General features: G+C 33.7%; 7 protein-coding genes across 7 annotated transcripts; 4 read left to right on the top strand and 3 right to left on the bottom strand.

Moving 5' to 3' along the window:
• Nucleotides 1-1,693: 1,693 nt before the first annotated feature.
• Nucleotides 1,694-2,872, bottom strand: EIN_128750 (hypothetical protein; the record flags this gene model as incomplete). The annotated part of the gene is made up of 1 exon (XM_004258288.1): nucleotides 1,694-2,872. One exon carries the CDS (start codon nucleotides 2,870-2,872, stop codon nucleotides 1,694-1,696), a length of 1,179 nt encoding a protein of 392 aa, XP_004258336.1.
• A 2,464-nt stretch (nucleotides 2,873-5,336) lies between these two features.
• On the bottom strand, nucleotides 5,337-6,380 carry EIN_128740 (hypothetical protein; the record flags this gene model as incomplete). Its single annotated transcript, XM_004258287.1, has 1 exon — nucleotides 5,337-6,380. One exon carries the CDS (start codon nucleotides 6,378-6,380, stop codon nucleotides 5,337-5,339), a length of 1,044 nt encoding a protein of 347 aa, XP_004258335.1.
• A 1,021-nt stretch (nucleotides 6,381-7,401) lies between these two features.
• On the top strand, nucleotides 7,402-8,427 carry EIN_128730 (protein phosphatase 1K, putative; the record flags this gene model as incomplete). Its single annotated transcript, XM_004258286.1, has 1 exon — nucleotides 7,402-8,427. One exon carries the CDS (start codon nucleotides 7,402-7,404, stop codon nucleotides 8,425-8,427), a length of 1,026 nt encoding a protein of 341 aa, XP_004258334.1.
• A 50-nt stretch (nucleotides 8,428-8,477) lies between these two features.
• On the bottom strand, nucleotides 8,478-13,477 carry EIN_128720 (myosin-2 heavy chain, non muscle, putative; the record flags this gene model as incomplete). Its single annotated transcript, XM_004258285.1, has 3 exons — nucleotides 8,478-12,382; nucleotides 12,510-12,788; nucleotides 13,090-13,477. The coding sequence occupies 3 exons, from the start codon at nucleotides 13,475-13,477 to the stop codon at nucleotides 8,478-8,480; spliced, it is 4,572 nt and encodes a 1,523-aa protein (XP_004258333.1).
• A 689-nt stretch (nucleotides 13,478-14,166) lies between these two features.
• Nucleotides 14,167-14,544, top strand: EIN_128710 (hypothetical protein; the record flags this gene model as incomplete). The annotated part of the gene is made up of 1 exon (XM_004258284.1): nucleotides 14,167-14,544. The coding sequence occupies one exon, from the start codon at nucleotides 14,167-14,169 to the stop codon at nucleotides 14,542-14,544; it is 378 nt and encodes a 125-aa protein (XP_004258332.1).
• A 291-nt stretch (nucleotides 14,545-14,835) lies between these two features.
• Nucleotides 14,836-15,822, top strand: EIN_128700 (40S ribosomal protein S4, putative; the record flags this gene model as incomplete). The annotated part of the gene is made up of 1 exon (XM_004258283.1): nucleotides 14,836-15,822. One exon carries the CDS (start codon nucleotides 14,836-14,838, stop codon nucleotides 15,820-15,822), a length of 987 nt encoding a protein of 328 aa, XP_004258331.1.
• Nucleotides 15,823-16,368: 546 nt separating this feature from the next.
• EIN_128690 (hypothetical protein) lies at nucleotides 16,369-18,909 on the top strand (the record flags this gene model as incomplete). Its single annotated transcript, XM_004258282.1, has 1 exon — nucleotides 16,369-18,909. One exon carries the CDS (start codon nucleotides 16,369-16,371, stop codon nucleotides 18,907-18,909), a length of 2,541 nt encoding a protein of 846 aa, XP_004258330.1.
• Between the last annotated feature and the right edge of the window lie 430 nt (nucleotides 18,910-19,339).

Genomic DNA, 19,339 nt, shown 5'->3' with positions numbered 1-19,339 from the left:
TAATATAATGTTATTGGTATCACGTTAATATAAGTTTATTCACCTAACATTTATATAAAGATAATTTTTTAATATAACAAAACAACTATTATACAACTATATATTATAACTTTATTTAAATATCAATTTTAACAAAAATATTAAATAAACATTTTTTAGATCTGTTTATATTAAAAACGTGTTTTTCAAACATTATCAATTGTTTCCCCGTAATATCAGGGATTAAATAAGCAAAACAAATCATCAAAGAACGTTTCGATCATTCTTCTATTCCACAAAAATTTCTAGTGGAAAACTCCCCCGTCCAGGCCTAGGGGGTGAAATTTCCGGTTTCAAAATAGTTTTTCATTTTTGCTTCTCCTTTAAAATTTGTCTAAGCGTGCTTAAATTAATAAGCAGTTTAAAATTAAGCCCCTTATTTCGTCTTCTGTATTTATCTTATTCATTTATTGGTTTATTCCATTGCCGAAAGAAATCTGCTCTGTGATGATAGGCAAAGCTTTGCTCGAAGACCCGACATTTATTGGCAAGACAATAAAGCAAAAAAGGGTTATGTGATTGATGTCACAATTGTAAAAGATGAAAACCTCGCCACTGCTTACTTCCGAAAAGTGTCAAAATATAACACGCTTTGCGAGAAGCTTCGAGGTGCAAGAAATCTGCGAAGTGTGACCACTGTTATAGTGGTCATAACGATCAGCGGACTGATAAACAAGCTCTCTGTGGAAAGGATAGAGAAGCTGTTGAAGATCAGATTGGACTTACCTAAAATAATTAGGGATGTCACAATCTCTAGTATGAAAGACCTGATGACTTACTTGAGTCATGGGAGAGCTTCCTTTGAGCCAGGAAACTTACTGGATTGTTTTCCACATGACGAATCGGGAACAGAGAGTCCCGAAGGAGAAGAGATGGTTGAAGGAGAAGACTGCTCCGAGCCATGCAATCCAATAACAAATTAAATTAGAAACGCATAATTGAATTCTTGGTGCATTTATTGGTTTATTCTTTTAATTTTAACATTGTTTCTGTAAAACAGGGTTTTAAAGTTTCTTATGGATTTAAAAAAGAATCTTCTACAACAATCGATGATGTTTTGTTTTTTTAAATTGCCCGATTTTTAGTTTTTTTAACATGAGATTATCCTAATAAATTATTAAAGTATTCTGTTTATGTAGAGAAAAATGATACAGTCATTATTCGATATAAGGGTTATTAGATATAAGGTTTTATTCGATATAAGGGAGAAAAATAAGAGGAAGCCCTTATATTATAATTCAAAAATAATCCCGATTTTCAAAGAAAAAAGGTTTGATATTTGTTAATGTTTTGCGATTAAGGAAATTATTACTATCATTTCCTATTAATTTAGATTGAAAGAGGCTGTTTTTCACTGAATAATTTAACACTTTCGGCAATAATAAAAAGTATTCTGATGTGTAAACAAATTTTTTGGTCAAAAAAGTGTTTTTTAGAAGAAAAAAATACGAAATTTTGGATTGTTAAGTGCTCTATTTAAGTGATTGTTTAGTTTATTTTTAGAAAGGGTGTGATGGAATGGTAGATAACAATAATTCATGTACTGAGCCGAGACAAAGGCGCCAGTTCCTCCTTCCTAAGGTTAACATATACATTTTTCTTTATGTATTTGGTAAAAAAATAACAACAATAACACAACAATACAATAAACAATTTAAAAGTATCCACACTCAATATTTGGCATTAAAACAGGACAAAATACACCACTTTGTACCGGTTGGTATTGATCGGCGAATCTTCTCAGATACATTTGGTTTGAAGGGATAGTACTCTTCATAGTCATTGGTTGTTCATAGCACCCCATCATCAAATTCATTTCTTTGATGTTGTTCAGGTCCTCTGAACTTATACCAATCCCAACAAAATTCGGATCCGCATTATACGCTTCTGGTGGTGAATATACAGTTTCATATCCAAAAGCATTCACTTGATTATTTTGGATTTCTACATTCACTGGAGCAAAGTGTTGAATTCTTGGTGTTTGTGCAACAGTTTGTATTGACTCAAATTGATTTGTTCTTGGGGTGTAAACGTCGCTTATTACCATTTGTGGTGGTTGGGTAACCATTTGTGGCACTTGTTTGTCTGCCACAAAACGTGTTGGTTCAACTACTTTATTTGCTTTTTGGAGAGAAGTGGTATGTCCCAAGCTTGATGATTCCTGAACAGAAGAAATTGTATTTTCACTGAGTTTGTCGGCGTCTACTTGAAGCGCTCGTGTTGTGGAATTTGTATTCAACAATTCCACAAAAAATGGGTAGTTCTGTGGTATAGTGATATTCTTCTCTCTCTTGTTAAACAAAGAGCAGATGTGTTTGTGCACTATCGTTCCCATAGTTTCAATTTTTACTTTATCGAAGAATACAAGTGACTGTGGCAGTGTGATAGAAACGATCTTCTCTAATTGAAGAGTTTTTCTCGCTTGTTTTGTCCTTCTCTTCTCGACATCAATCCCACTTTGTTGACAATATTGTAACATCCAAGAAAAGGATAATGCCGTCCTATTCAAATCTTTTCTCCTTTTCACTATTTTTAGTGTTCCTTTGGACATATTGGGATCAAATTCAGTCTCGTATTGTCTTTGACAAAAGTCGTCTATTGTACAACCAAAATCAAGTGCAACTTCGTCCTTGAAGACTTCCATTATTGTTAAATACTGAAAAGTCTTCTCGGCCATCCTCTCAGGTCTTTTAATTTGGAATGAATAGCCAAAAGCACTGAGAACTGCAAAGACCATCCCTTGTTGAATTGCTTCAAAACTCTTGGACTCCCTTTTCATTTCTGTCATCGTTGGCTTTTGGTCGCTCTTATCCATTTTGAAAAAAAAGTTCATTCCTACAATTTATAAGGGTTGGTATTGACAGACAACTTCCCCATAAAGTTGTTAAAACGAGTCGAGAACTATAATTAGAGCAGAAAAGACGGCGAATAAAAACCATTTTATTGTTTTTTTCCATCTCTCGTGCAAAATTTCTGTTTTCGTCCAAAAGACGATTCGCTCCACTCTTTCTATTTTTGAAAACATTAACCGCGAACACTTTTTAACCAGACCCAACAAAAATGATGAAAACAAATCAAATGAAAATGGGTTATGTGTTAAAGTTGTTTTCTCCCAAATTGTCCCACCACTTCCTTGTTAATTCACGTAAAATTAGTGGTTATTAAAATAAATTATAAAGGTATTGGTTGGGATCTAACGTATCTTATAAAAAAAGTTGTTCTATTTTTTTTATCAATAACCTCCATTTTTAAAAAAAAATATTTTCGATGGACTTTCAATACCAAAAATGATGTTTAACAAATTTTCTATGGTATTGTTGTAACAAAAAATTTGAACTTTTAATTTAAGTGAAAGATGTAATTCACTTTTGGGTTTTTTAAAAACTCTAATTTTTCTTAATTTTTGTCTAATCTATTATTACCATAAAAAAGTTTTCTGTTATCTATATGGAATTATTTATACGAAAACAAAACATAAATAAATTTATAGAAACAATTTATTAAGTTAAAAATTGATAAAAGCTAATAAAGAAGTTAATGCTTTTCAATTGCATTTACTTATTTAAAATTGTTTTTCTATTGTATACATTGATAAATACTAAATGGAATTTAATTGTTTTATGATAATTCTTGAATGCCTTTTATTATTAACATGTTTTACAACGATTTGTTGTGGAACATGGTTATATCGTTTATATTATTTGTCAATTCGAATAATGGAGCGTGTGTGGTCTAAAACTATTATTTTAAAAAAAATTAACAATTGTTTTTTATGAGTGATAATTTTATTTAAAACAAAAATTGCCAATCATTTCATCTTAAGAAAATGGGACCAAATTAAAAAAAGATGAAGATATTTAAACGTGTAGTTATTTCAAGAAAGCTTAATAATTAGTCAAAATAAACACAATCAATGATAATAATTATAAAGTCATAAATATTATCGTCTATTACATTTAGAAATATTAAAATATTGTGGAGTAAGTCTCACTTACAATTTTGTTTAAAATACTAAATAACAAGAAAAAATTAACACTTACAAAGAAACAAACAATGTTTTTAAATATAAAATACGGTAGTTGGACTTTGCCAAATAGTCCAACCACCACTGTAATGATTGGGTCTTTGAAAAATGGTTGTTAATTTCAACAGTTATTTAACAACCATCATATCACCATTTGTTATTCAATATTTGTCATTTTTTGTTAAACCGACATGTAATTCTTTCAAATTTTAGACATTAATATCAAAATACTTTTAAAAAAAATATATGTTGCCAATATTTATTATTTGCTTTTTATAAATTTAGAACAGACCAATTTAAAAATATTAACAATTCTCGCAGTCTGCTCAAAACCCACCTATTTAAATATGTTTCGTTCTAAATGCTTTAATATAACTTTTTGATTTAAAAAACGAATAAAATCATACAAATTTGAGTGTTTTTATTCATTTTTTTAAATAAAAATAAAATATAAAAACTACCTTTTCTTCTCAGCCACTCAATGTATTTTGTATATATTTGTCTTTAGTCCACAACAATAAACTCACAATTTTACTTTTATTATTAAATAAAATTGGACTGAACTTTGCAAAAGCAAGCTTATTAACAATAAGTTCTTGATCATAAATTAAAATGTAAAAAGACAAAAAAAACCTTTAAAAATTTATACTATAAATACTAATTAAGTAGTAATACTTAATAATTTATTATTATAACTTCAATCATTAACAAATATTATATAAGTGAATGCCTCATTTCAATCTTTAAAAGATACCGAGTTTTCAGAACACGAAACTGTATGAAAATGATTTAAGTTGGTTAGAATCCATAGTTTGAGTGTTGGAATTGTTCTGTTGAAAATTTGCACTTGTTGTAGTTTATTATCGTTTGACTATAAAAACCTTAACTAACTTAAACAGAAACTAGTCACATGATACTAATTATTATTACTATAATAATAAAAGAATTTATTAATTACTATTAATAAATATCCACTTCGAGATATTAAATTAATCGAGTAAATCTTTATTTAAAAAATGAGCTATTATATTAATTGCAGCAAAAAACGATCAATCCCGAATTACAAACGAAATTGTTAATCAAATTTCTTAACTTGGGACTTCTTTGAAAGTTTTTTGAACTAAAAAGCAGTGCGATAATAAAAGTTCAACACCCTTTTAGAAAATTGTGATGTAAAGATCTTCATCAAATAATAGTTTTCAAAAGATTAATTACTGTTTAATGAAACAAGTAGTTATCGCGTGCTTCACGTATATCGACAATCGGCAGAACCTCACTTAGGACTGTCCTTGTCTTTCTCCATTGAGAATCTTTCGAGGTATTGGTCGTACTTCTTGGCAAAGATTTCCAAATAAAAATTGGCGCCGTTGTAAGCAGCCCACAAGATTGTGAATATCATAAAAGTTCTGTGTGCGGTCTTCGAATAGAAACATACATACGCTGGTATGTATGCGACCAACGTGTATATGAATTGTGTGTACACCATAGTTTTCAACTTCGAGTCTTTCCACCACCCGAGAGTCTGTGTGACGAATCTGTAAAGCATATGTGGCTTCTCCTCGCACAGCCACCTAATAGATGTCATGTACCCTCCCTTATAAATTTTGTGTCTGAGAATTACTTCTGTGATCAGCAAATAGAGTGCTTGCCACAAAATGTAGAATGAGATGGGATAGACGAATCCAGTCAAGAATGTGAGTTTTGTTGGAATATTGAAATTGGATTTCCATCTCAAATAGTACAAAACCAGATTTGGGAAGAAGTGCAACACGATGGATGTCAGTTTTGTCAAGTCGTGGAAAACAAACGAATTCTTCCATATGATAATGGCAAGTAACAATGGACCCGTCATATTAATGAAGATGATTTCAAAGAGTGGGCCGACTATGCCAAAGAGGTATATCAAAAAGAGTAATAATAACATCCCAGCATTTGCAAAGTAACAGAAATCTAATAAGAATAATTGCCACTTAGACATCCGATACACTAAATACCTCGCAACAACCAATGGAATGAATAACATGAGATAAAGGAGTGGGATCAAGTTTGCTCTTCTCAGCATGATAAACTCCGAGAGTAAGATAATACCAAACGCCATCACAAAAGTGATTTTGTCGACTAACTTGATGTTCCGTTTCTTTTTGAGTGACTGATCAATGGCTGGTATAGTCTCTATGGTTATATTTTTAGGGTCAATCGCTTGAACTACCTTCACAGTTCTCTTCTGCTCTTCTGTTACAGGAGTTTCACTGTTTGGGTCATTTTGTTCGTCAATTTTCTCCCCATTTGTGTTCTCTCGTTTCGTCACTTCACTCATTGACGATCTTGATTTTCAAGTTCAAAAACCAAGTGAAATATTTTTTTGGCAAATTTTGGTTTGTTGTTCTTTGTACTTATAATTGTTGACGCATACCATATATTATAGTTAATTCTTAATTGATATATTGATTCATTGGCTGAAAAAGCATTTTTAAAAAAATAGGTTAAAAAAGGAAAAATATAATTAAAAATTTATTTATTTTATTTATTTAAATAATTAAATAATTTCATTTATAAAAAAAATATGGTTTGAAATTAACTAAAAACAATTTTATAAATATTAACTAGATATTATTATTGTTATACCATAAAAACATATAATAATTATGTATTATTATTTTATGGTTTGTTTAATTCATTTAAACTAGTTTTAAGTTATTATAAAATTATATACTTTGTTAATTATTAATTAATATAAAAAAACAATTCTTAGTTACTAAAACCATAATTAACGGATTTAAAAGATTAAAAAACTTCGTGAAATTAAATTGAAAACTAACATAAAAACCTTATTCAGTAAAACCTCTGAAGAGCGGGCATTTTTTAGACTGAAACAAAAAATAGAGTTCTTTATAGAGAGGTTTTTAAGGTTTGATTGGCTAAAAATGCTTTCTCTTGGGAGGTTTTACTCTAGTTAGTTAATTATATATACCTCGTTAGCTAACTGAATTATGTTGACTTACAAATTATATTTCAGTTAACCCAATTATAATAAATATATTCATTTATCAATTATAATTATAACAATTGTTATTTATCACTATATTATTAATTAATCAACTATATAACATTATTAATATATATTATAGTTAATTTATATTATAATATATGATTTTTATATTTTTCAATTTTTTTCTAAATTATAATAAATCCATTTATTTATTATAATGGATTTATATATTATAAAAATTTACTATTAAATTAATAATTTAATAAATTATTACCACAATAAACTATAACATAATTTTACTTAATAAATAATAACAAAGAAAATGGAATGAACTTAAAAAAGAGGTATAATGGGCGAGAACAATATCCCGTATTATAAAGATTATGATGAGTATGACAATGGGGAAGTCGAAGACAAAATAGTATTTGACAGTGAAGTGATGAGTCAGTATTTAGGCAAAAATCTCTCCAAAGGGTTTGGTGCCCACAATCCTGCAGATCTTCCTGCGATGACGTTTTGTTACATATTGAATCCCGAGAGTGAGGATGTGATAAAAGTGAATGAGTTAGGTGTTTCGAAATATGGTGACCCTGGCTTTGAGTTTCAAGAGTTTGTGTTGAACCACATAGAACCTTCTAAGACACTTGAAATAGCTGTCTCGCAGTCTGTTGGTCGTCGTGCACAAATGGAAGACACAGTAGTTGTTGATTGTACATCAGTCGAAGGCACCGATGTGATTGGAGTCTTTGATGGACATGGAGGGAAGGAAGCTGCTTATTATTGTAGTGATCGCTTTGTTCCTGTCTATCTAGAGAAGAAGGGGGACTTTGAAGACCGTGTCAAACAGACAACAGCGCAGCTCCACACGGAGACTGCAAAAGACTCAAACTCGGGGACAACAGCGACTGTTGTTTTTGTTGATAAAGAGACCATTCGTGTTGCTTTTGTTGGTGACTCTCCAGCCTTTGTAGTACGGAACAATACACTTAAGAAGGTGACTAAAGATCACAAAGCAACAAATAGTGACGAAGCAAAACGCATTCAAAATAATGGAGGAGTCATTCTCTCAGTATTAGGGACTAAACGGGTTAATGGACAAATCATGATCACACGAAGTATCGGCGACAAGGAATTGCACCCGCCACTTTCTACAGAGCCTGAAATTGTTTCTTTAAAGAGAAGTGAAGTCGATTGGTTGTTAGTGATGAGTGATGGGATCACTGATGTCGTTACTGAAAAAGAACTTGGCGAGATGGTGAAGAAGAGTGGCGGGTTGTTTAACTTGTCCTTCGACACGTTAAAAATGGCGTATTTAAATGACAGTAGTGACAACCTCACGCTGATCGCAATTAAAGTCCCCAAACAGCAGTTATAATTGTCAATTGTGTAGTTCTCATTGTACAAGTCATTAACAAATGTTCTCAATTATTTTACTAAATTCGACGTGATGTAACTCACATACTTCCCTACAGGTATTTCGTACTTTTCAGCGTCTCTAAAGAGTCGTTCTATTGTTCCTGTTGTTAATTTCTTCTTAGCCAATACCGTGATGGAAAGCGCTAAACAATTGAAGAGAGTTTTCCTTTCTGTTACATCGTCGACAATAAAGGCCTTCATACATTCATTTCTCACATTCTTTGTCTTCTCGTGTGTGTGATCTTCATTCTGTGGCTCGCCTTGGACGGGGTCATTCTCTTCCTTTTCCTTCAGAAGTGCTTCAATGTGTTTCTGTAATTCAAGTGTCTTCTCCTCAAGTGCATGTTTCTCGTGTTCAAAGCTCTCAACTTTGTGAAGTAAAGTATTTACACTCTCTCTTTGTTGTATAGAGTCTTCGCGACACTTCAATACACTCGCTTTCAACTCACTCTCGCGGCGTTGACTCTCTTCGAGTCGGCGTATTCCTTCATCGACCTCCTCTTGAAGGTGTTCCTTCTCTTTTGCACATTCATTTTGATGTATTTCAAACGTCTTTTGTAACGTGTTGAAGTCATTGTTCTTCCTTTCAATGTGTTCCTTCAAATCGAATTCGCGTTGTGTGAATTTGTCAATGACTTCTTCCTTTTCAGTTCTTAATTGGACGTTCTCCCCTTTCATCACTTTCATTTCTTCATCTTTTTGCAGGACTTTGTCGGTGAGTGTCGCAACACTTCCTTTCAAATTCTGAATGTTACCGTCTTTCATTGCATTCAATTTCTCTTGTTCCTCAATGCGAATCTTCGCCTCCATTTTCTCCTTCTCTGCACTTGAAATTCTTTTGTACGCTTCTTTGAGTTTGTCTTCTTTCTCGTCGTTGATCTGTTTGAATGTCACAATTTCGTCCGCCATCTTTTCTTTCTCTTTCAGCGTGGTGGTGTTTTTCTCATTGACTTGTTCGACAAGTGTTGTTAAGTCCCCATTCAATTTAGTCAACTCAGTAACTTTCATTTTCAACAACTCACATTCACTTTTCATTGCGTCTTGTGTCGTTTTAGCTTCTTCTATTTCTTTTTGAGTGACTCTCAACTCATTCAATTCAGTCCGAATGGCTTCATTGTCATCTGAAAGTGTTTGAATACTCTCTTCGTGACGGTGTTGTAACTGCAAAAGTTCTTCATTTGTATTTTGTAACTGAGTTATTGCCGTATTTTTGTTCTCTAAATCAACACTCATCACATCAATCTGTTGCTTGTAACTCTCATTCGCCTTTCGCATCTCCAAATTTGCAGACTCTTTGTCTTCAAGTTGTAGAGAAAGTCTCTTTCTTTCCTCTTCAAAATCACTTTGAATCTGACAGTTCGTTCTCAACGCGTCGTCTCTCTCTGCTCTGATACCTTCATAAGTACTCTTCTCTCTTTCCAGCTGAGAAACATTTTGTTTCATCTCTTTCAAAAGATTTGTGTTGGAGATTAACTCTTTTCTTAGCTCTTCCGATGTATCGACGTGTTCTTGCACTTCCTTTTTCAGTCGTTCGTTCTCGGTTTTGGTCTCTTCTATTTGTGAAATCAGCTGTTCCTTTTCTTCCATTGATTTCTTAATCGACTCGACGGTTTGCGTTGTCGCACTCTCCACCTCGTCTCTCAAATTCTTATTTTCTTCTTCCAACTTTTCAAACACCTTTTTGTTCTTCTCGACACTTTCTTTGAGTTGAGCATTTTCATTCTTCTGTGATTCAATAGTAACACACAGTTGTGTGTTGTTCGTCGTGAGTTGATCAATTTTGACTTTCATTTTCTTCAATTCATCTTCTCGTGATTGATAAAACTCTTCCGTCTTCACTTGTTGCTTCACCAAGTCATCAGAAAGCTTTTTATTTTCATTTTCTTTCTCTTGGATTAAAGAAGTGAGTTTCTTGTTGTTATCTTGTTCTTCTTTAATTTGTGTATGAAGCACTTCATTTGCTGTTTTGATGTGTTCAAGTTGGGTTTTCTTTTCTTCCATTTCTCGTTCTCTTTCCTTCATCACGTCGTTCGTCTCGCACTTTAATTCTTCAACTTCACCTTTTAAATTTGTGTTGTCCTTTAAAAGTACTTCAACTTGTGTTTGTCGTTCTTTCACATCATTTCCAAGTGTTTCGATTGTGCCTTTCAAAGTGGCACATTCATTCAAATGTTTCGATTCATTTTGCTTCAACACTTCTTCGTATTTATTCTTTAAGTCAGTCTTGTCACTCTGAAGTTGTTCATTCGCGCGTTTCAAGTCATCTCGTTCTTCACACATTTTGTCGTGTTGTTCTTTCAATATATCAATTTGTGTTTGCTTCGAGTTAATATCAACTTCTTGCTTTTCCCTTAAAGCGTTCAGCTCCATCTTCTCCTTATCAATTTGCGTCATATGTTCCTTTGTTTCTTCCTCTTCATTTCGCGACTTGTTCAGTTGTGTTTGTAATGACTCCAATGACTCTTTCAGTTGTTCTTCTGACATTTTCAATTCTAAATTTTCTCTCTGCAATTCTTCGAGTTGTTGTGTGGCATTTTCTGTGGTCTGCACTCGACTTTTCTTCACTTCTTCCAACTCATTTTGAACACTCAAAAGCTGTGTGTAAAGTTGTTGTGTTTCCACGTCCTTTTCTTTCAGCATCTTCTCGTCTTCCATCCTTTTACTTTTCAAATCTGTTATTTCCATTTCCCTTGCATTCATTTGAATGTTCTCTTCTTGTAACCCTTCGATGGTTTTGTTCAACACAGAAATTTGGTTTTGAAGGTTTTGGACTTCTTTCTTATACACTTCGTCGCTTTGGAGTTTTTCATTTTGCTCATTTTGAAAGTTCTTCATTTTCTCTTCAAGTTGTTGAGAAAGTTCTTTGCACTGATTTTGACTCTTCTCAACTTGTGAAGTCATTTCTTCTATTTTCGCATTCAACTCGTTCACAGTACCTTCGTATTTGCTCTTCATTTCTTCTTCTGTGCTTTTTGTCGTGTTGAGTGCGTTTTGCATTTCTTCCTTCTCCTTTTCCATCGCATCAAATTGCGTTGCCATTTGGTATGTAAGACTTTCCTTCGCCTTTTTGATCTCTTCATTTGCTCTTTTCAAGTCTTCGATTTCGTCACTTTTCCTTTTCAGAACAAATTCGTGTTGATTGCTCGTCGTCTCCTTCTCTTTGCGCATCTTCTCGAGTTCCTCCTTCTGTTTTTCATTCACATTTTTCACTTCATTTAATTCAAACGTGGCGGTCCGACACTCATTCAGTTGTTGTGTTGTCTGTTGGACCATCTTTTTCGACTCGGCTCGCGTCTTCACAATTTCTTCTTTCAGTTTGGTGACTTCCTTTTTGAGTCTCTGACACTCCACACACTCAGCACTTCCATTTTCGTCATTCATTTCTTTCTTCTCTTTCTTAAACACGTCTTTAAATCCACTCACCATCCCTTTCAATGAATACTTCTCTTTGTCCTTCGGCGTCGTCGGTTGTTCTTTAAGGTCTTTCGAACTCTTTTGAAACAACACGACGTTCTCCTCTTTACTTTGCTTCGCCAAATCAAACCGAATTTGGTCCAACTTCCTCTTCAAGTCGGAAATTCGCACTTCGTTTGATTTGATCACATTCATCATCTTATCGTGCTGATGTTGTGTCACTCTGTCGTCTCCACTTTCATTCAAAATCGCCGTTCCGAGTGTTTGAATTTGTTCAGAGAAGATAGAAATGTCAATATCGCTATTTTGCTGTTCAATTGTGGTCGCAATCTCTTTCTCCTCGTCTTCTAACACCAATATATCCTTCTTCATTTTCTCAATTTTCTCATCTCGTTTTGTTTTGTTGCTTAGCGCAATGTTGTTCCTCAACGACTCAAGTTGTTCGTCATTTTCTTGGTTGTTGCCATTAATCACAAAATAAGTCAAGTAAAGATAGAGACCTTCTTGTTATTATTTATTAAACTATTTATATAGTTTTATTTTAATATTATAATATTATAGTTATATTATATTTCTATTATGGTTATATTATATTAATAATTTTTAATAATCCTATCATAAACAAACAGAAGTCATCAACTGAGCCATTTGCAGTCTCTTTGGGGTCTAACAAATTGGGGAAGCCCAACACGTCTTTTGCCTTTTTAAAGCATTGCGCCATCTGCTCAATTGGGTCTTCACTCACATGTAAATCCTCATCAGTAATTGTATCTGCTTGTATGGAGTTCATTAACGTTTTCCAATTTGTTGGATTCGACAAACAGAACTTCACATCAAAACACTCTTTCTCGTCTTTTACTAACGAGTAAATCCAGTGACTGAAATCAGTCATTTTGAACTTGATGTCTCTGTGTCAATAAACTTATAGTATTACAAATTAGACTCAAACGACAAAATTGAGTAAATGGTAAAATATAGTTTAAATAATATAATAATATAATAATATAATAATATAATAATAATATAATAATATAATAATATAATAATCTAAAACTTTTTAATAGAAAAATTTCAATAATACTAAATTATGTTATATATACTATTTATATTAGTTTTGAAACCATTTGCCAAAACCATTTATAATATGGCAAACTATTTGATTTGAGCCTAACTTGTCTAATTGTAACCCAAGTAAAAAGTAACAAACTGAACAAGCGGTATCTCAATATCAATTGGAAAATGAGTGCAAGAGTTGACTTTTTATTTCCGTTCAAAATGTCTTCAGCGCTTGAAGTTAAATTAAGTTTCTCGTCCTTCAAATAGTCGAAGACGCAGTTCAAGTTTTGCAACTTGTCGAAGGGGGTTTTAACAACGTGAGGTTTTGGGTAAAAGTTAGTTGTGATTTGTTCGACGAAACGCATTAAAATAGTTCCGTCTTCCAAATCTGGGCACAGACTATTCACAAGAGGTTCTTGGTACCCCAATGTGTAATTGATGTATGACGCAAATGCTTTTGTTTGTTGATCCTCAACACTTAATTTTTGTGTTATACTCATCCGCAGACCTGGTGTTAACGAGACGTGTCTGTTAGTCATCAAGGATTGTTGAATTTCTGTGTTTTTCCGACTTACAGTTCGTTTTGGTGTTAAAAAGTGCAGACTTTCTCAGTGTTACTGGTTACCACATTTTGCCGAAATTTGTTTGTTGTATGAAAAAATGGAAGTCATTTGTATTGATTTTTTTATTTTTCTCATTTTTCTGCATTTTAGTCATTGTGGTAAAGATGTGGTTAAGACTTTCTTTTTTAAAACAGGATATAAAATTTAATGGTTCATTCTTTACATTTTTTAGTTAACACACAAAAATCCTTCTTTTAGCTCAAATAATCAGACAATTAAATAGTTTTTAATTAACGAGGTTATTTTATTCAATTGTTTTTATTTAACGAGTACATAATTTCCTATTAAATATATTTGTAATACTATTTAATATAGTTATTTTGAAACGTATATTTATTCGTTATATAATATTATTATATTAAAATAAAATGTGTTAATTATATTTTGAATAACATTTGAATAACAAAAGATAACCTTTCAGATTTCCAAACATTTGAGAAATTACAAATGTACTAAAATGTTTGTTTAAAAAGTTTACTAAAAAATAGAAACATTTTATTCCAATCAAAATATTGTAAATTAATAACTAATAGTTTAAATATAATTAAATAATTAATTAAATTTATAGTAAATTATAACACCAGAAGTCAAACTACCAACTTATAATGTTGTGTTGGATAGTTGGTGTGCTTTTTGTGATGTTGAGAAATGTGAGTGGTGTGGGATGTTACGACGATATTGACGATATTGACATTGATGAGTATGATGACTTTCTCGATGATTTTGATGATTTCTACGATTTTGAGTTTGACGATGACTTTGATGACGACGACTTTATTGGCGGACAGAAGTCGTATGACTACGACAAAGCTAAAAGTGCATTGAACACACTTGGAGGTAATATAGTTAAACAGAAAATCAAACAAATGGCAACTTTATTAAGACAAGCGGTACTTAATAAAGCTAAAAATTGTAATAAACAAGTTGAGAAGGTCAGGCGATACTTGATTGAGAAGCAGATCGTACCTGTTAATTGGGTCTAATGTTTATGTTCCAATTTCTATTGAACTTCTTTATAGTTTTAAATCTAATATATTTATTATAAAATAAACTATACAATTATATTTTATGAATTAATTAATATTAATAAAAATATTATATTTATTACTATATACAATACATATAAAAGTCCCGGCATATCACGTTGATAATGCGTCGTATAGTAATCATTAAAACTAAAAATGATAGTAAATTAATAATAAAAAGAAGTCAATAGTTACAAGAAAGAATATTTAGGGTTGAACTGTAAAGTGGACCACTTGCGAAATCACTCTATGGCTCGTGGAGATCGTCATCACTTGAAAAGACTTAATGCACCACACCACTGGATGTTGTCCAAGTTGGGAGGCACATTTGCACCAAAACCATCTGGAGGACCTCACGGGATGAAGGAGTGCCTTCCATTGATCTTGATCATGAGAAACAGATTGCACTATGCTTTGAATGCAAGAGAAGTCCAAATGATCTTGAAGAACAGAAACGTGAAAATTGACGGGAAGGTGAGAACTGACTCAAGATTCCCTGTTGGATTCATGGACGTCTTGTCTATCCCAAGAACCAAAGAGTACTTCAGACTTCTCTACAACACCAAGAGAAGATTCTGCCTTGTCCCATTGTCTAAAGAACAATCCACCATCAAGTTGTGCAAAGTCGAGAAGAGAACTCTCGGCACTTTTGGTATCCCATACATCATCACACACGACGGAAGAACCATTAGATACCCACACCCAGAAATTCAAGCCAATGATACCATCAAGCTTGATTTGGTCAACAACAAGATCGTCGATTTCGTCAAGTTCGACGTCGGAAACACAGCCATGTTGATTGGAGGAAACTCTATGGGAAGAATCGGTGTCGTCGTCAAGAGAGAAGTCCACCCAGGAAGCTTTGAAATTGTCCACATTAAGGACGCCAATGGTACCATCTTCACCACTAGACTTGCTAACGTCTTCATCATTGGTAAAGGAACTGAGACGTTGGTCAACTTACCACTCGACCAAGGAATTAAGAAGCCTTTGATCAAGGCCGTCAATGAGAGAATTAGAAAGCTCAAATTGGCCAAACTCGGAAAGTTCAACAAATCCACTAAAGAACCAAAACAACTCAACCAGAACAAGCCAGTCGCTAAAAAGGAAGAGAAGGCTGAAGTCGAAGGTGAGAAGAAGGAAACTACTCAGCACAAGTTCAAGAGAACTGCTCCAGTCCCAAAGAAGGGCGCTAAGGGAAAGAAGGTCGCAGGCAGAAAGGTCGCTAAGAAGTAAGTGATGTCGTGAATTTATTTCAGGGTTCGGATTTACTATACTTTATAGTTATAACAACTATTATTTTCCTTCATACTTTTATAAACTACATTTTATATGAAAAAAATTAATAAAATAGAGTTGATGATAATTTATTAAATTAAATACATTTAATACAATTTAATCTAGTTTATAGATTTAAATTACTATAATTGTTTTTTATAGAAGTTAATTAATAAAGTACTATACTATTTTTTAAAATTAAAAAACCAAAAAACTTTTAAAAATAAACTGAGAAAATTACAAAACAATTGTTATATAAATAGTAAAATTAAACTATATATTTAGTAAAAAGTATTATTTGAAGCATCAAACAATGAATTTGTCTTTCTTCACAGAAAAATAAAAAAGTGAGAAATAATTCACAAAACTGGGTTTACTAGAAAAAACCAACTCAAAATATTAAACCCCAAATCCATGTTAAGTGCTTTTACTCAACCCCAACAACAAAACTTTTTTCAACAACCACAACAAACACAACAGTTTAATACCCAAAACGTAAACACTATGACACAGCCAAATATGTTCCAAAATACCCAACAGGGTCAAGGAACTCAAGCAATGAACTTCTTCCAAGGACAACCTCAACAACCTCAACAGTTCCAACAACAACCTCAGAACAACTTTGCTGGGATGGGTTCGTTCTTTAATCAACAACAAGGAACTAATGTTAATGGCCAACAGACACAACCCACCGCATTTCAGGGTTTCCAAAATCAAATGGGAGGCCAACAAAACCAAATGAATACCCAAGGTCAACAGCAAGGTCAACAACAAAATTTCATGAATACCCAACAACAACCACAACAACAATTCCAATTCACTGCGAATAGCCTTTTCGGTAATCAACAAGGCTTGGCTAATACTCAAGGACAACAAATGCAACAACAACCAAATATGCAAATGCAGGGGTTCCAAAATCCAATGGGAACTCAACAGAACGTTATGAATACTCAACAACAACAACCAATGCAACAACAAAATTTCATGAATACCCAAGGTCAACCACAACAACAATTCCAATTCACTGCAAATAGTCTCTTTGGTACTCAACAACCAATGGCTAATACTCAACAACAACAGCAACCAATGCAACAAAATTTCATGAATACCCAACAACAACCACAACAGCAGCAACAGCAGCCTCAACAACAACAACAACAAACAAATTCGTTGTTCCAAAATAATGTGCTGCAAACTAACACTCAACAACCAACGGCTCAAACAACTACTCTTAATACTACAATGCCTACTTTAAATACTACACCTCTTCAAACACAAACTACTACAAATACTCAACAACCACAACAATCAACTCAACCTACCGGAAATACACTCTTGGGTAATCTTAACTTCACAAATCCAATGGCAACAACTTCTACACCATCTCAACAACCAAATAACGGCCAAAGCGGGACTACCCAGAATACAACAATTAACTTACAAAATACAACAGGCACACAAAATATTACAAATCCGCTTGGTACTTCGGCAACTTCAACCCCAGCAGCTACTACTACTACAACTACAGCAAATAGTTCGAATCCAACTACTACGACTCCAGCAGCAAATCCTATTAATGGATTGACACTTGGAACTTCAACAACACCAGCTACTACTACACAACCGTTTGCAGGGTTCGACTTCAATAAAACCAATTTGGCGGATTCTGCGAATTCTACACCAGCAAATACAACGACTTTAACAACCCCAACAACAACGGGAACATCGACATCAACTGTTGGGGATGCTACAACAACACCAAATGCCGGAACATCAACGACTACTACGACTACTACACAACACCCTGCAGCTACTGCAAGTAAAGACACAACAACAATTGGCGATTTCAGTTTTGTAAATCTGAATTTTGATAAACCAGCAAGTACTACAGCTCCAACGACAACTACAGGAAATGACGCGACAACTACAACTCCACAAACCCCTGCCACTACTACAAGTACAACTACTGCAGCAATTCCTTCGATTGATTTTACCAGTCTTAATCTTGGGAATCCAGCTAGTTCTACTACTACAGCTTCAACTAATACAACCACTACAGGAACTACAACTTTGGGAACAACTTCAATACTTGGTGGAATCACGGCGGATAAACCAGCGACTACCACTAGTACCCCAGCAGCAACTACTACCACCCCTTTATTCACATTAAATCTTGATACAAATACTGCTGCAGCGCCGGCAAGTACAACTACAACGCCAGCTACTGACACGAAACCAGCTGGAGATTTGAATAACCTTTCATTCAACACGAATTTGTTTGGAAACACCGCTACAACGGGGATTGGAAGTACGGGAGATGATAAGGGACTTGGGGCAGCGGGGACCACCGGAAGTACGGGAAGTCTAGGACTGCAATTTCCATCGTTGTCGGGGAGCACGTTGGGTTCACTGAATAATGGGATGTCGGGGACGACACTTGGTGGGATTGGAGGATCAGTAGGCGGGCAAGCTGGTGTATCAGTAGATGCAGTTATTCAGGGAGAGGCGGATCTTGCGTTTGTGCGTGCGAAAATGACGCCACTTGAAGACGCAGTTGAGGAGTGGAAGAATGAGATGAGTGCGGATATGAAGACATTTTCTGAGATCTCAGGGAAGATTCGAGGGCAAAATGAAGCGATAATGAAGGCGGAAAGTGAGTTAGACGAATTGAGAGAGTTTGTGCGGGATGTGCAAACGATGAAAGAACAAATGAAGAATGTTGTTGGACAGATAGAGAAAGAACAAAACAATATCGAGAAGATAGTCAATGACATGGTAGCAGCACATCCAACAAAGGAAGGGACTTCGAAGAATGTGGTACAAAATGTCAGCGACACAATAGAATCGATGACGGGGAAATTTGGAGAGATCCAAAAATTGATCTCAGATCATAACTATGGGGAAGTGCCAAACGGACAAAAGAAGGAATGCGTCCAAATTCTGCAACTCTTAAATGCACACCGAAGAACAATAGACTGGATGAACACAACAGCAGAAGAAATCTCACAAGGCCTTGCTGAGATGAACACGAACATTAACTATTAAGTTCATTTTGACTGTCTTTTTATTTTCTTTTACATGATGGATCTATAACAGAGAAAATAAGAGATGGAATTATAAGAAAGTTTAATTATTTAATTATTTAATTAAGAGAAAGGACGGACATGGGGACGAAGGACGGGAATATAGGCCGAAAGACGTCCTTTGTGGTTTAGGGACGTCCTCCCGCTATAAAGGACGTCCTCCTGTGTATATGGTGTCCTTTCTATTATTTTCGTGTCCGCGGCATTTTTTATTCATTATCGAAACTATATAACGAAGTATATTTTTATTATAAATATACAATCAAAAAATATAATTATTTCCAAAAATAAATTAATTCAAAGACAAAAACTATTTAACAAGTAATTTTGTTATATATTAATGGTTTATAAAAATTTATCATTTTTTTTTCATTTTACCATTGAGTTTTCTT

This window comes from Entamoeba invadens (genome assembly GCF_000330505.1).
Source record: "Entamoeba invadens IP1 unplaced genomic scaffold scaff_1105074725707, whole genome shotgun sequence".
In the NCBI taxonomy this organism is placed as follows: Eukaryota; Evosea; order Mastigamoebida; family Endamoebidae; genus Entamoeba; species Entamoeba invadens.
Note: the sequence above shows the minus strand (reverse complement) of the source record. Positions and strands in the feature narration are given on the sequence as shown.